Source organism: Saccopteryx bilineata, chromosome 1 (genome assembly GCF_036850765.1).
Source record: "Saccopteryx bilineata isolate mSacBil1 chromosome 1, mSacBil1_pri_phased_curated, whole genome shotgun sequence".
NCBI lineage: Eukaryota > Metazoa > Chordata > Mammalia > Chiroptera > Emballonuridae > Saccopteryx > Saccopteryx bilineata.
This window is the reverse complement of record NC_089490.1, coordinates 11,334,195-11,350,492: the sequence shown is the minus strand read 5'-3', so window position 1 is coordinate 11,350,492 and position 16,298 is coordinate 11,334,195. Positions and strand designations below refer to the sequence as shown.

At 54.8% G+C, this 16,298-nt stretch overlaps 1 protein-coding gene and 1 pseudogene across 1 annotated transcript; one reads left to right on the top strand and one right to left on the bottom strand.

The window, feature by feature from the left end:
* Nucleotides 1–1,483: 1,483 nt before the first annotated feature.
* LOC136319155 (HLA class II histocompatibility antigen, DP beta 1 chain-like) lies at nt 1,484–7,728 on the bottom strand (annotated as a pseudogene).
* Nucleotides 7,729–7,741: 13 nt separating this feature from the next.
* LOC136319154 (RLA class II histocompatibility antigen, DP alpha-1 chain-like) lies at nt 7,742–16,066 on the top strand. Its single transcript, XM_066252553.1, has 6 exons — nt 7,742–7,755; nt 9,639–9,829; nt 12,841–13,086; nt 13,864–14,145; nt 14,623–14,769; nt 16,005–16,066. The coding sequence occupies exons 1-6, from the start codon at nt 7,742–7,744 to the stop codon at nt 16,064–16,066; spliced, it is 942 nt and encodes a 313-aa protein (XP_066108650.1).
* The last annotated feature ends 232 nt before the right edge of the window (nt 16,067–16,298 follow it).

Sequence of the window (16,298 nt, the reverse complement as noted above, 5' to 3'; positions counted from 1 at the left end):
CTGCTGGACCAGCACCTTTATGTAGACGAGAAGGGATGAGGCCTCGAGCACCAGCACAGGGATGGCTCTGGCTGGGAGTGTGGACAGCTCACCTGTGGTGACGTCTCCAAGTAGACGGTGTTGGAAATCTGTAATAATCGTCTTCTAATGTGTTCAGTTTTCTCAGTGAAGCAGGAAACAAGGTCACTGGCAGCAATGAGATGGGGAAGGAGGGTGGATGTTTGAGCAGAGGATGGGGGAGACTGAGGGAGCCGTGCAGGGACAGGATGATTGTGGGCAGCAGTGTGGACCCCTTCTGGTCTGGGTCATGATGTTAATGTGACAGCATCCATGTGGCTGTGTTGTCTCCAGCCTTCTGTAGCTGCACGGGGCAGGTGCAGGGAGGGCAGAGGTAGAATTTCCTGGCTGTGTAGTTTTCCAAGCAAGGCTGACAAGGCAAGGGGGAGCCAGGAGGGACTGAAATGCTGTCTCATGGAATTGGAGATGAGTGAGGAGGGAATAGAGGACATCGAGGGGTGAGGGATGGTGACTAGATGGTAGGATAATAACCTGGGATCCCAGTGGGCTCAAATGATTGTGGGAAGTGATGTAGCACAGGGTGGTCTTCATCCTGGGAAACAGGCACATTTGTGATGAATGGTTTGCTGATATTACATTACAACATGTGATTAAATAATTGCACCAGTGTTTCTAGATTTTAGACCACCCTTCTATTCAATGAGAAGCATTAATCACCATCAAGAGGTTTATTTCTTCATGCCTGTGTCAAATGACAATGACATCCCCAGGGTCCTCACTGGACCCAGTGGTCACCAAGCCCCATAAGCAGGAACAGGGTCACACGACCATGCCCTTCCTGTCAAGGAGAAAGGAGGACATCATGTTGGATTGAGGGGTTTAGGCTCCGCAGGAAAGGGCGCTCTACAGACTGGAGAACTTGGGAAAGAGGAAGCACATTGAGCTAAAATGCAGAGACCCAGAAACTGGGGTCAGGGGTGCAATTCCGTCATACTGTCCGTTTTGGAGAAGATCAGTTGCTGGACAACAGAAGTATCAGAAATCCTTGTTCCAGGGTCGCAGCGATGTTTGAGATCAGCTCCGCAGCCCTGTGAAGAAGAAGAATTAAAGACCACCCACGCTCACGACTACATCTCCTGTCCCTCTAGGGCCCCAGGAGGGACAAGAGTGTAGGGAGAGGCTGAGTGTGGGTCTGATGAACCCCGGAACAGAGTCGGGGTGTCCTTCAGCAATGGGGCAAAGCTCATGGCTTCTTCCCACCCAAAGATAAAAATGGACCAAGAGTTGGGGGTCATTGACTCGACTCAACTTGAAAAACAGGGACAACCTCTGAGGGTCCCTTCTCATCCTCAGGACACATTCTGTGGTAGATCCTGAACTCAGGGTCCTCAGTAAATGTCCCCAAGCTCGTGTTGCAATGAAATGACTGGCACCCCAAGCAGGAAGAAGGGAGCAGAAATCCCCCCTATTGGCTGCGGTCCTCATGCTGAAATGACAGTGAGGGAGGAGGGGTCAGTAGCTGAGGGAGGACAGAGCACCAGCATCCGGGACGTTATAAGAACATCTGCATCCCGCACCCACATCGCTGGGAACTAAAGCAGGGCCCACCCTGCGGACTTGAGCTGACCCAGGCTTTAAAGAACACCGTGCAGAGCAGGGTGAGCGCTGGGCATCTCGGGTGTGTGACTGGGCCCGGAGCTCCGCCCAGCACCGTCCTCCCTGCACGGCTCTCCCTGGTCAGAACCCGACTGAGGTGGCCGCACTCGCTCTGTGATGTTGTGTTTCTGTCTCAGCCTCCTCACTGAAGAATTAGAGACCAAGACCCTGGGAAGGCACTCACAGCCACTTTCCAGAAGGTTCTTACCTTGCTGGCCTCTGAGGGGCAGGACTGCCCCATGAGGGCCAGGAGCCCCAGTACGGAGCCCCCGACCAGTCAGCATCTTGCTCCAGGCAGAGTCTGACGGGGCCTCTGGAAAGAACAGACCAGGGTCAGTCTCCCCTCCGCCTGCTGCAGCCCCTGGCCCTGCCCGACACCTGGAGCCCGGCCCAGAGGACCATGAGAGACAGGGAGGTGACAGTGTCAGGTGTGGAACTACTGTGGGGAGCGGGTCAGTGTGGAAAACACCCCAATCTCTGGGTCTCCAACTGGTTACGTCCAGAAGAGAGAAATGCTTATTTACAAGGGTTATTATGCCTGGCTGTTTGCTTCAGTGTTAGAGTGTCAGCCCAGTGTGTGAAAGTCCTGGGTTTGATTCCCAGTCAGGGCACACAGAAGTGACCATCTGCTTCTCCACCCCTCTTCCTCTCATTTCTCTCTCTTTCTCTTCCCCTCCTGCAGTCATGGCTTGAATTGATGGAGCAAAGTTGGTCCTGGGCTCTGAAGGTGGCTCCATAGCCTCACCTCAGGTGCTAATATAGCTCAGTTGCTGAGCAGCGGAGCACTGGCTCCAGACTGGCAGAGGGTTGCTGGCATGGGGGCTTGCCGGCTGGATTCCTGCTGGGACACGTGTGGTAGTCTGTCTTTCTGCTTCTCCATCCCTCATTTAATTAAAAAAGAAAGAAAAAATGAAAGAAAGTCAACTATTAAGTCTAAGCATAAGAAGCTGAAGAGAGACAGAGGGAGAGGCCACCTGAGGTCCCGTGATGAAGGTGATTGCTTTTCTGGGCTGTTCTGACAAGGAGAGATTCTCTAGGATCCCCAGGGTGAGGATAAATGCACGCTAGAGTCACCAGGTCCCCGCTGTCCCCAGCCTAGACCTCAGAGTGGGCGTGGTGAGGATACACCATGATGAGACCCGCTGGGTAGTGAGTGGAGCCCAGAGCCTGGAGCCCAGCGGGTCATCAGGAGTCACTCTCTCCACTCCACGGTGACCGGACTGTCCAAGCTGGGGGGCTCCACTTGGCAGGTGCAGACGTCTCCCTGCTGGGGAGTCACTTCCAGCATCACCAGGACCTGGAAGGTCCAGTCTCCGTTATGGATCGGGTGGGTGGACACGACCCCAGCTGTCTCCTCCTGTCCGTTCAGGAACCAGCGGACCTGAATGTGGCCTGGGTAGAAATCTGTCATGTGGCAGACTAGCAGGTTGGGGTGCTGCAGGGACCCTTTCTTGGAGGGGGACACGGTCACTTTAGGCTGGACTGGGAGTGGGACAAAGGATCTTGTTATGACGACTGAGAGTTAACACAGAGCATTCAGCAATTTCCTTGCCCATTGACTTCGGGGTGTTGAAGACAAATATCTCATCTATGAGGCGATTTTGAGGCAGAAAATGGGGAACATTGGAGGAGAAACAGAATAAGACGCTCTAATGTCCCAAGAACAACCTTGTCACACAGAACAAAGACCAGACAGGAATGGGGGAGGGTCACAGCTGGTGCTGTAACTCTTTTGACAGAGATGTGACGTAGTTACTGATGTTCTTCAAAAGAAATGTTGAACCAGCTGTGAAACTGCCTAGATTTACATATTTTGGTCTCTTTCAAAAAGATGCCCAATCCTTCCAAATATTGTATTGTAATCAGAATGTATTCAGTTAGTGGCATTCCCTTGACCTGCCGGCCTGACCTCTGCATTAGACAGAGCTGAAATGAAGCCCTGGGTCTGTTCTGCATTTAACCCGGACCTCCTCTGGCTTCTGTATAAAACAGCAGCAAGATCCACACACCCCGTGTCGTCAGCTCCCCCCTGTCGGATTAGCAGGGGTCCAGACTGTCCCCGCTGTGGGGCCCTTAAACAAAGGGAAGCCGTTTGGGTTCAGGCCACCCAGCCTGGGACACAGGGGGGCGTGGAGATGGGAAGAGACCCCTCCCCTCCGCGGCCCACGCCCCCCCCCCCCCGGCTCTCCTCTGTCCGCCCCTCACCTCTGCGCTGCAGGGTGAACCCCCTGTCCAGCTGTAGTTGTGTCTGCACACCGTGTCCAGCGCGCGCCTCCTCAGCGCCAGGAACTCGCCCTGCACGTTCCAGTTCTTGGCGGTGATGCGCCCGAGCTCGGTCACAGCCACGAACGCCCCCACGGCGCTGTCAAACTGGACGAACACGTCCCTGTTGTAAACGTAGCGCTCCAGGAAGCGGTGCGTCCGTCCCGTTGCGCTCATAGCAGTCGCTCCTCCGCTGGTACACGGACACCTGTGGGGGTGGGAGAGACCTGCGGGGCTGAGCCCAGGGGCCCCACGACCACCCGCACGCTGCCCACGTTTCTGTGGGGACCCTCCACTGTGTGTCCGGTGGCCATAACCAGGGCCACGCATTTCCTGCCTTGGCCTTTTCTCCTGGGTCCCCGTCTTCCTTCCCGCGGGGTGTTCCTCACGGAACCACCAGGGGTCGCTGCGCCCTTGTCCAGAGCGCTGGGCCCGGGCCGTGTTCTCGGTGTTGGCCTGTCTCTCCCTGCACCTGCGATCTCCTTGTCAGTCTCATAAACCAACAAATCAGCACAGCATTGCGCGTTACTGTGTGTGTTGGGGTATTTTGCTTTACGTCTGTCGCCTTTTAGGTTAAAGTAGAAAATACCGTTTTCCTGCACCCGATCACAGGATCTTGGGTAAGTCACAGAACCTCCCTGACCCGAGGATTTCTCACCGAGTGAATGAGGGTTTAACTACAGAGTCTGAAGCCCGTTCCCGCATTAGTAATGCAGAGCCCTGCTCAGAGGGGCACAGTGTGGCCGCAGTGACAGGGGCTCTGGGAGGGACCAGCAGGTGCAGGAGCCCAGGGGGCGTGTCTAATGTGCTGGGATTGGAGGCAGAGGCAGGGGTGTAGGGAGCGGCTTTCATCTGGGGTCAGAGGAGCAGAGGGCAGGAGCGCTCTGGAGGAAGTGCCCGGAGCCCAGGAGGGGCAGCGGGAGAGAGGAGAGTGGGGGCTGAGGGCACAGGGACAGGACAGGGGGCAGCGGTGCTGATAGCTGTCTGTGCCCAGGGGCTGCGGGATTTCCCACAGGGAACAGATGTGGTCTGCTCCTGCAGTGGGGAGGTCTGGAGGGAGTGAGGGGAAGGGTGGATGTTTCTATGACAACAGTGAGGAGGGCGTAGCTGGGAATTAGAAAAAGAGAGGGATTATAAGGCTGAGTCTTCAGAACGGGGAGAGAAGGGGCTGCCTCTTCCCACGCAGAGCATCCGGGGAAGTGACTGTGACGTTTGAGGTCGTGGACTTGGGAGAGGGACCTCGCTCCTCTTCTAGCTCAGTGACGTACTCACTGTGTGTCCTCAGTGAGATACAGTGTCCTCGTACTAACATGGGGACAGTGATGTTCCCTGACAACACCGATGGGTTAACTGAGTCCGAGAAGGTAAGACATGACATTGGACGTACAACAAAGTAAGGGTCCGTTGACAATGGCTGTGACCACAGCCAGGCTTCCATCCATGAAGCTGGAGGGAGGACACAGAGTGATGACACTCCTTCAACAGAACATCCCTGCCTGCCACCGCCCCCGCTCAGGTGTGGTCACTTTCCAGCTCATGGAGAGCGTGCACGTCTGCCGGGTCCCCTCCCCCTCCTCTCCCTCCCCAAACTCACACAGTGAAGTGCGCTCTCCCCGCCCCGCACTGTCCCCAAACCGCCTGACAAAGGCCAGTGTCTGCTGTGCCCCGGGCTCTGCCCACCCCCTCACTGTGGCCGTGTCCTCACACCGTGTTCCTGACCCGCGCCTGACTTTCTCCACCGCAATGTGTCACTCACATCAGTCCTTAACCATCGACCATGGCTGTCCCTCACACGGGTGTCTCTCCATCCCATCCTCATGTCTGAGTTCTATAGGTCTCGTCCACACGGGCACTGGTCCCCCAGCTCACACCCCACAGGAGCCCCTGCACCACCCATGCTGACGGAGCCCGTGCCTCCGCCCTCACTACGGTGTCCCCTGCCCCTGGTGACCGATGTTTTTACTGTCCCGTCCTCTGGCTGAGAACATTGAGTCATCTGGGCTCACTCTCCTCCTCGCTCACCACTTCCCTTCAGATAACAAACTGTTATTTTCCCTCTGGTCCCTCCTGTCCCCTGTGACAGTGACTCTGGCTGCCTTCACGGCCAACCTGGATTCATTCTGGGTCCACTCACCTTCTTCTGCCTCAGCTCTGCCCCCTGCACTTCATCCCTTGACTTAAAGTCCCACGTGGCCTCAGCGTGATGTCCAGTTCACCCCAAAGGCGCCCCATGTCTGATTTCAATGACGTCATAACCACGCCCACCATGGCCCCTCCCCCAGAAGAGCGTCTCCTGGGCTCCTCCCCCACCTCCTCTCACCTGCTGGACACTGTCCATGTCACCGACCTCTCCCACAGCCTGTCCTGTCCTCTGAGACTCGGGCTCCCCTGTGTCCCCTCTCACCTGCTGGACACTGTCCATGTCACTGACCTCTCCCACAGCCTGTCCTGCCCTCTGAGACTCGGGCTCCTCCCCCACCTCCTCTCACCTGCTGGACACTGTCCATGTCACCGACCTCTCCCACAGCCTGTCCTGCCCTCTGAGACTCGGGCTCCCCCGTGTCCCCTCTCACCTGCTGGACACTGTCCATTCCATGTCACCGACCTCTCCCACAGCCTGTCCTGCCCTCTGAGACTCGGGCTCCCCCGTGTCCCCTCTCACCTGCTGGACACTGTCCATGTCACCGACCTCTCCCGCAGCCTGTCCTGCCCTCTGAGACTCGGGCTCCCCCGTGTCCCCTCTCACCTGCTGGACACTGTCCATTCCATGTCACCGACCTCTCCCACAGCCTGTCCTGTCCTCTGAGACTCGGGCTCCCCCGTGTCCCCTCTCACCTGCAGGCACCGGCTCCCCAGCCCAGCTGCCCTGGTGCAGCGCCCTGCCCCCCTGAGTGACAAGTGTCAGAGGCCTCTTCTCCCCTCTCCCTGAGCCATGGGGACAGTGGGGTGGAGACTGAGCAGATGAATTTGGGGATTTCAAATCCTGTCACCCCTGGACATCGGGGAGGAGCCCGAGAGCCCCTGGTTCTCAGGGGAACGTGGCGCTGGCGTCAGGGGTGGGGACGGAGGTCGGGGGAGTGACCGTGAAGGCCTCCACCGTTCTGTCCCCTCTGTCCCGCGTGGGCTGCGGGGGAACCGGAGCTAAGAGCTGTTTCCTGGTTCTCACTTCCTCCCTGGCCCCGTCCCGGTGTGCGCTGAGCTGGTTCCCACGTGATGACCGTGATGACCGTCAGCTGCACACACCCCGGTTCCCATAGAAACAGGGTCCTGTCGGCCTGAACCCCCGCTTGTCCTCACTGCCCTCCTGCCCCCCTCTGGCCGTCACTGCTCAGGGGACCGGGTCCCGCCTGCTCTGGGGAGGGACCTCCACCTGGAGCTCGGGCTGCACCGCATGACCCTGGGGTCCCGGACACTGCAGTGTCACCATGCGTCCCCTTTCCTGTCCTTCATGCTGAAATGTCATCTTGATGTCCCCACTGTGACACCCTCATCCCTCCAAAATCATTGCAGACCACCAGGGACCATTGTGCCCAACAGATGCACACACGCTGACCTCCTTCTGTCCTGGTGGGAACAGAGGCCCCTGGATGATGTCACATCCTGAAAGCCTGTCTGTGGACAGGGCCCTCGTGGGAAAGCCTGAGGGTCATTCCCTGGTCCAGGCTCTCCGAGAGCTGCAGCTCCGCACTCACCTGGGGGGTCTGCGCCCTGAGCCACAGGGCAGCTCAGCATCGCCAAGGACACCATCAGGGCTGCCGTCCAGGGTGCACCGTGGACCTGCGGGGCCACCATCCTGGAGTCGAGAATGGCCGGGGGCTGGTAGCTGCAGTCAGAGCCGCCCTCACGGAGCGAGTCTCCCTCCTGAAGTATGAGACACAGGGAGCCAGCACAGCCCCACCGTCCCCGGGGTGTGGCCGGATCCCGAAATAAGGAACCAGTCCGGGGAACCGCCACGCCCCAGGCAGGGGGCTGGTGTGAAGCCTGTGGTCCTTCAAGGTGTGACTCTCACTGGGGACAGAGTGAGGAAGGGATCCTCAGCTGAGCAATGGTGTGGTCGTGAGGGTTGCGTGTCACGTGTTCCTTCCTCTGGTGCAGACACCAGGCGTGTCACCCGTCCCTGGCGCATGCTGCCCTTGCATGCACAGACGTGTCCGGGGCAGAGTGAGTCTCAGCAGCGAGGTTCAGGGATTAGACCGCCCTCCCCCACCACCGCGGTTTCTGGCGTCGTCCTGGGCGTGGGGCAGCTGTGCAGAGTGTCAGGCGTCTCCTGCTCTCAGGGTCCTGTCTGCGCTCAGAGGCACAAAGGTGGGAACAGGGTCTCTGCGTTCTGATACCAGAGAGGCAGGAAGTGAGTGCGCAGCTCTGGGCAAGTTCCTGGTCCTTTCTGGGCCACGGTGTCTTCGTCTGTGAGATGGGGACGGTGGCACCTGCCTTCTCTGTAATTCTGTGAGGTGACGTGGGGGCATCTGTAGGAAGTGTCCCAGTATCTAGAGGCCTGGGAGCTGGATAGACTGATGCTGTTATCCGGGACCGTCCTTTTCTTACAATTCAATACATTTGGGGGTAACTTTTAAATGTCAAATGATGCCCAACAAATAAACGTGCAGATACTTCCTCATATAAAGTAAATATACTCCCTCTGAACACAAACTTAAGCTAGAAAATGACCAAAGAATATAACTTTCAACAAGTTTGAAATTATGGTGCATTGAATGAAGACATATACAATTATTAACGTGGGTTTCTATGGGAACCGGGGTGTGTGTAGTAACGCGGTCGGACACGAGTCAGAGGGAGAGTTCCGGGCTGTGCGGCCTTCTCTGCGGCTCCCTGACTTCTGAGCGGGGACAGTTATTTAACTGCCTGTGACTTGGTTTCCTCTCACGGACAACGGAGATCCTTGTGGAGCCTTCGTCGCTGGTTACTGGGAAAACTAATCAGGGTGATACTCAGTGTTCTGAAGATTTAGACAGAGCCTTGCAGGTAATGAGGTATCAAGAATGTTAATCATGATAGTGCAAGGCTAGTTCAGAACACCAAAAACTCTTTATTCAATACAACACACTATTTAATCCAACAATATAATTTCTATTCTTTTAACAATACAAGCTCATGGTAGTCCCACCGCCCTTTACTACAGATTAAAACCAGAGATGATAGAGATCTACTATTAGACTAACATAGAAATATTACAGAAATTGTTCTTAAAAGTAAGATTGAAATAAATGTGCCTTATATTATCGTATTCTTGTATAGAAAAAAATTAAAAGAGTAATAACTAAAAATAAAACAATGAAATATTTGCCTTCTGTTTCCATGTCTAGAAACATCAAAGAATTCCTCTAAAATTATCAAGCTATAATATAATAAATACTTTGGTATTTGATAACAATCCATAGCATTCCTATGTGATACTAAGAATCGACATGAAATTATACAGATGATTATCCATTCAGAAAGGTCACTACAAATAAAAAATATTTGAGGTTCAACATCAAGGACACCATTCCCAGCACCCCCATGAACAGGAAGGTGGTCACAGTCTCTCCTTTCGGGGTTCCTCCTCTTCTCCCCAGTCCCACAGGCGGTGCTGATAGTGCTCCCACCTCCTCTCCCGGGTGGGGGTGCAGCCCTTCTCTCCCCAGAGACGCCCTTCCCAGGTGTCTGGGGGGCTGAGCCCATCAGGCTGCCTGTCTCCCCAGCAGGGAGGGGAGTAAGTGCAGGAGGCAGCCCCACCCTGCCCGGCTCCGCCTCCCTCTGCTCTTTGTCTGGCTCACTGTGGCCACTGCTGATGCCCCTGCAGACAGAAGGAGCCAGACCAGAGCCATGATCCTGCCAGCCATCGCCCTGGCTGCCCTGCTGAGCCCTGCGGAGCTGGGGCCACCGGGGGTGAGTGCTCAGGGGGCCAGAGATGGGGGGGTGTCTGACCACTGGAGGTTTTGTAGCTCATGGTGCTGTGTGTCACCCTGAGCTTTTTCTCTCTTCTTTTTCCCTCTTGGTGAGGTCATCCTTCCTTCCTCTTGTTCTAATAACAGTAGTACCCATCGTTTATTGAAAACCTACCAAGTGGAAATTCTCATTGCATTTTCATAACAACCTATTCAGGAAGGTGTCCCTTATTCTCATTTTAGATATTAAAAGACAGAGGCTCAGAGAGATCAGTAAATGTCTGATGAGCCTCATGTCACAGCCCTGATGACAGAGCTTCAGTTCTGCATTCCCTTCAGGACAGGCTCTCTCTCTCTCTCTCTCTCTCTGTCTCTTGCCGTGAACCAACACGACTAGTAATTCCAGGTCCTGAGGGAGAACGATACGGAATGAAGAAAATAAACTTAAAGAGAAATAGAATGGGATCGGGAGGCCTCGTCAAGTTGATGACAAGAACAGAGAGAGCGAGAGCCCCAGTCTGCTATATTATATAGTGTAGAGAGTTAAAGCCTTTATGCCATATGCAAATAAGGAAGTCTTTGATACAAGTTCACTCATCTGAAGCATACAGGGAATCCTCATAAGAGTGCTCCACCACCCACCATGCAACTGTCAATGGCGTGGGGAAAAGTTCGTAAATATGATATATATGTTTGCTCGCTTATAGTTTGTATTGGGTGTGGGGGACAGGCTGTAAGAGGCCAGGTCGTTATAGCCTGAGGCTTAGTTTTAAGACTAAGCTTTTCCCCACACCCTTGACTGATTCCATGATGTAGGGTGGTGCACTCTCATGAGGAATCCCATTATGGCTCAGATAAGTGACTTTGTATCACTTTCTTATTTGTATATTGGATTAAAGGTTTTGATTTCTACACTATAAAATGGGGGCAGACCGGGAGCTTGCTCTCTCTGTTCCTGAGATTAGCATTAGAGCAGAGAGCAGAGAAAGGATAGCAGGTAAAGGTCATGTGGAGGAGAGAAGAAGCATCCAAGATGGCAGGATGCTAAAGGAGAGCCAGTTTGTGCAGAGTTTGTGCAGAGAAGGAGATGGGAACAGAGGTGAATAAGGCTGGTGAGCTAGAAACCTTTGATTCTCGGAAACTCGGATAAGTCAGTAGCTTTGTGAGCACTGAATGAGTGGGTTTTGGAGCCCAGTGTGTGTTTTTACTTGCCCACTGGGATTTTACTTGCAAGCTAGGATTAAAGGTGATGGCCCACCAGTTCTTGGCTCTGTTGTTTCATTACCGTCTGTCCGAATCTAATGCGAACCTGCATGGGCCAGGTGGCTGTGATGGTGGCCGTGGCTACTGGCTTTACAAGTCCCCACACGGGCCCAGCACACAGGGCAGGTGGCCGCAGTCCCCACGCCATTAGCTCCATCCCACCAAGGACTTCATGTCTCCAGGCACCTCCACGCCTCCCCAGTTCTGAGCCCACGTTTCCTGCTGGCCCGAACACGTCCCTGCGTCTCTGCCTCCCTAACCCCAGGAGCCCTCAGCCCTGGGAGCTACTCTCTCTTTGACGTCACTGCTTCCATCTCCCTGACGTCACTGCTCCCATCTCGCTGAGGTCACTGCGCTGCTTCCTCTGCCCATCGGCATCTGTGTATCCCGGGTGCCCCTGCGCATGCGCACACGCGGTGCACACGGGCGTCATCTCTCCGTGTCTTTCTCGTTCTGTGGGTTCCAAGCAGCTTGGGACAAGGACCACGTCCTCGGAGTTATGTCCTTAGTCCCTGGAGCGTGAGCTTCACAATTGGTTTATTTTATTTTTTTGACTGAATAAAAATTAACCTGTTTGCTTCAAAGTGCACAGAACTTTAGTTTTAAGAATTTGTGAAGATGATGGAAATGAGAAATCCTAGTGAACAAACCATATCCGTGTAGCTCCGTCTGCACTGTTCCTCTCTCTCTTCTGTGTAGGGCAGTGCTTCTCCAGCCACTACAGTCAGAGGACCCCGAGCCGCCTGTGTGACAAGGAACCCTGTCCCTACAGGTGTCTAAGGACAGAGCTGTTTTCCACGGGTTGGGGTGAAGGGGAATCTTTAATTACGGAGTGAGACCCTGGAGCCTGCGGTGTCATCTCCCCTGAGACTCTCTCCTGTCTCAGCCCCAAGCTGTCACGTTTATTGTTTTACTGCAATACCAGTGAGTTTCTTTGTTGTCGCCCTAGTTTGCTGCTTACACAGCAGTTAAGACAAGATACTCTCGCAGAGGTGTTTTAAATGCAACAGTGTTTATTTCCAATGGAAACTACATTTGAAAGGATAAATTCAACAAGAAAATTGGTAAATGTTCTGTGACTATTAATCCTCTTAAATTGAATGTGTTTAAAGGTGTTTTGTGCACACTCATGTAGCCCAGCGTCATTATGAACTGAAGAGAGTCATGTGACGTCTACAAGAGGCACCGAGACTGAGGTCTTTCCGTCTCTTTCACTACTGGAAACAGTTGCACTCTGAACAGTTTTATTCCCCTTTCCCGTTCCCTGTCTGTGGCTCTATCCCTAACTGTCTGTCTGGTCCTGTGAGTGACTGGGTGTGGTGGGGAGGACAGTTCAGTATTGCTTCTGCCTGGACTTGTCACCTTGGGCCAGTGACCTGGCCTCTGTGGTGGGTGCCCTGTGTTCAAGTTACTGCGCCCCCTTGTGGGAGGGAGGGAGGGGTCAGTGAGTAAGTTGAGCACGTGGTCTGTCCTCAGTAAATATTATCTGATTAATGTGTTCAATATTATTATTATTATTGTCCTGGGGCAATAATGCTTAGGTCTTCAGCTATAAGAGAACCAACTGACTTTTCAAGAAGTGAGTTCCCTATTCTTTTCCGCTCCTGTTCCTGTCTTTCATTCCGCCTTCCTCGTGTTCTGGGTCATCCCTTCGTGTCCCCAATAACCCTCCTTTGTCCCCTTGCTTTTTCTGTTTCATTTTCTTCCCCTGCTTGTCCACCGTCCTCCCCCTCCCTCCCTGCACGTCACGCAGCAGATCACGTGACGACGTACGCCGAGTTCGTGCAGACGCGCAGCCCCTCCGGGGAGCACATGTTCGAATTCGACGGGGACGAGCAGTTCTACGTGGACCTGGACAAGAAGGAGACCGTCTGGCATCTGCCGGAGTTCATCTACGCCTTCGACTACGACGCGCGCAGGGGGATTGCGGACATCGTCATGGCGAGAAAAAACTTGGACACCCTGATCCAACGGTCCAATCGCACCAGGGCCACAAACGGTACCGCGGACCCTTGCTTGTTGCTCTACAGTCCAGCTGTGGGGTGGGGATGAAGGTGACAGGAAGAGCTTCTGTCTGCACGGAGAAGGGGGGACCCAGATGCCCACTCGTGATGAGTCCCACCATCAATGGATAAGTATCCCATCTACAAAACAGGGCACTCAGGCCACCAGAGGAGGGTCTTTTGTTTTTGTTTTTTTAATTCACTGAGAGGAGGGGAGGCAGAGACAGACTTCTGCATGCACCCCAACTGGGATCCACCTGGGAAGCCCACTAGGGACGATGCTCTGCTCATCTCCTAATTGCTTAGTTACTCAGAAACTGAGCTCTTCTTTGCACCTGAGGCAGAGGCCATAGAACCATCCTCAATGCCTGGGGCCAACTTGCTGTAATCGAGCCATGGCTGCGGGAGGTGGAGAGAGACAGAAAGAGAGACAGAGAGACAGAGAGAAGGGGGAGGGATAGAGAAGCCTTTGGGTACTTCTCCTGTGTGTGGCTCTGACTAGAAATGGAAATCAGAACATCCAAACATCAGGCTGACGCTCCACCACCAAGCCAACCAGCCAGGCCCTGCATTTTTTTCTTATTCAAGAAAGAGGTTGGGCTGACGGAGCCAGGTCAGGAGTGTGAGACGCTGTGACTGTGACCTGGGAGCCAGGTGGGGAGGCAAAGCGTAGGCCTGAGAGAGGTGTCCCCTCATCTGGAGAATATTGGGGCTTAGGGGACCTTTGGGATGCAGCAGAAGGCTGTAGACTCACCAGGCCCTGTCCCACTCAGAGCCCCCCGAGGTGACTGTGTTCCCCAAGGAGTCCGTGGACCTGGGCCAGCCCAACACCCTCATCTGCCATGTGGACAAGTTCTTCCCGCCTGTGCTCAGGGTCACCTGGCTGCGCAATGGACAGCCGGTAACGGAAGGCATGGCCGAGACCATCTTCCTGCCCAGCACGGAGTTCAGATTCCAGAGGTTTCACTGCCTGACCGTCGTGCCCTCAGCAGATGATGTCTACGGCTGCCGGGTGGAGCACTGGGGCCTGGCCGGGCCGCTCCTGCGGCTCTGGGGTACGCAGCCCCCTGTGCCCCCACCCTGGCACCCTCTTTGTTTCCAGCCCCATCTCTCCTCGCCACCTGCTGTCCTTAGTCCTGTGGTCTGTTGTCACTTTATCCAGACTTCACCCTCTCATGGTTTCTAACTCTACTTTTTCTGAGAGAGAAGACGAGGGAGAGGGAGGGAGAGAGAGAGGGAAAGAGAGAGAGAGAAGCATCAACTTGTTGCTCCACTGAGTCGTGCACCCATTGATTGCTCCTCACACATGTCTTGTGCAGGGATTGAACCTGTGACCCCAGGAATGAGCCAGTGATTTCAGGCTCAACCTGATGACCTTGGATTCTGTACTGGTGAGCTCAGTGTTTCAGATCAATGCTCTATCCGAGCGCCACCACAGCCCGGGCTGGGTTATATATAACTCTCAATGCCCCACACCTGAGGCCAGCTCCCATCCCCTGTACCTCTGATGTCACCCTTCCTCTGTGCCCCAGAGGCCCCGGAGACGACCCAGGTGCCTGAGATGACGGAGACCCTGGTCTGTGTCCTGGGCCTGGTGCTGGGCCTGACGGGAGTCATCGCTGGCACCATCATCCTGACGACCAGGCGACCCAACAGCATCCCTGGGTGCAGGCGCCCCTGTGAGTCATCCAGATGTGGGGAGTCAGGGACGCAGTGGACAGAGGAGGTGGCGTGCTCTGGGTGGGGACGTGTGACTGGACAAGGGCCTGCTGCCCGGGGCCCGGGGAAGCCAGTGCTGAGGCTCCGGGTTTGGGGGAAGAAAAGGCTTTTATCTGCGAGTGACCAGCAAGGACACTGGAGGCGGGCTCAGATCCTTCTCCCCGCCCAGGGTGGGGGGGCTTGAAGGGCAGCAGTCGGGGGTCCCAGGTGTTACTCCTGAGTGCTGACTCACTGTGCTGCTGGTGAGGGTGTCGCCACTGATCACACTTCCTGCTTATTTTCTTTGCTTCAGCTCTATGTTTTGAGGATGTGTTAGAATTTTCAGCTAAAATGATAGATTTTTAAGTTTTTTGCATTGATTTGAAAAAGAAAAAACTATAAACTCATTGCTCCATTTAGCTGTGCACTCATTGATTGCTTTTCTTTTTCAACTGTTTATTCATTGACTTTTAGAGAGAGGAGAGAGAGAGAAGGGGGGAGAAGTGAGAGTAGTTGCTTCTCCTATGTGACTAGACCAGGCAAGCCCAGGGCCTTGAACCGGCGACCTCAGTGTTCCAGGTCAGGGCTCTGTCTACTGCGCCAGCACAGGTCAGGCCATGGGTTGCTTTTTGAACACACCCTGACTGGGAATGAACCCGTGACCTGGGCGCGTGGGGACGATGCTTAACCACTGAGCCGCCCGGCCAGGGCCCAGCACCGCTGATCTCGGTCTCACTGGATAAAGGCTGAGAAGGAGAGGGTGGGAGGGACTCAGGAGAAGCAGAGAGGCAGAGAGTTAGAATAAATATTCATCACATCAGCCAAGGAGCGGACCTTCCTGGAAGGAGGAAGTGGACAGTAGTGTTAGATGTGCACACGCTGTGGACTGAGACGAGTGCCCCTGGTCCCTGTGCTCAGTGGCTGTGGGAGCCCCTTAAAGAGCAGCTTCTCACAGTGCCCACCCCCCTCCGTCCATGTCCTCACCTCACTGCGGGGCCCCTGTCTCTGGAGTGTCAGAGCCTGTGGGCAGTGGAGAGCTGGGCAGAGAGAATGTTTGTCTCTTTAGGGCACCCGGACCCCGCACGGCTCCTCCACACCTGCCGGGAGGACCCCGTCTCCCTCGGGCTCTGTGGGGGGGACAGGGAAGGACGGTGGACAGGGACAGAGGGCCCGTGCCACACGGGGAGTCCTAACCCCACCGCTTGTCCTACTGCAGGTGACAGGCTCTCTGTGACAGAGGAGGACGCAGGGGAGACTCCAGGGGCAGGTCCACTTTAAAGCTCACGTCCCTTTGAGTCTCTGTGCTCACCTCCAGGGACGGATGTCCCCAGAGACCTCTCCAGTCCCTGCTTGTCTGTGATCTCACTCACACTTAACAAGCTGCAAATGCCTCACGCGTGGAACGTACTCAATAAAGGCTGAAATGTGAAGTGTGGTCCCCTGCTGGTCTCTAAGGCCCGGTCCCCTCTGGGACTCCTCCCTGCATAGCGTCCTGCCCGAGAACTCCAGA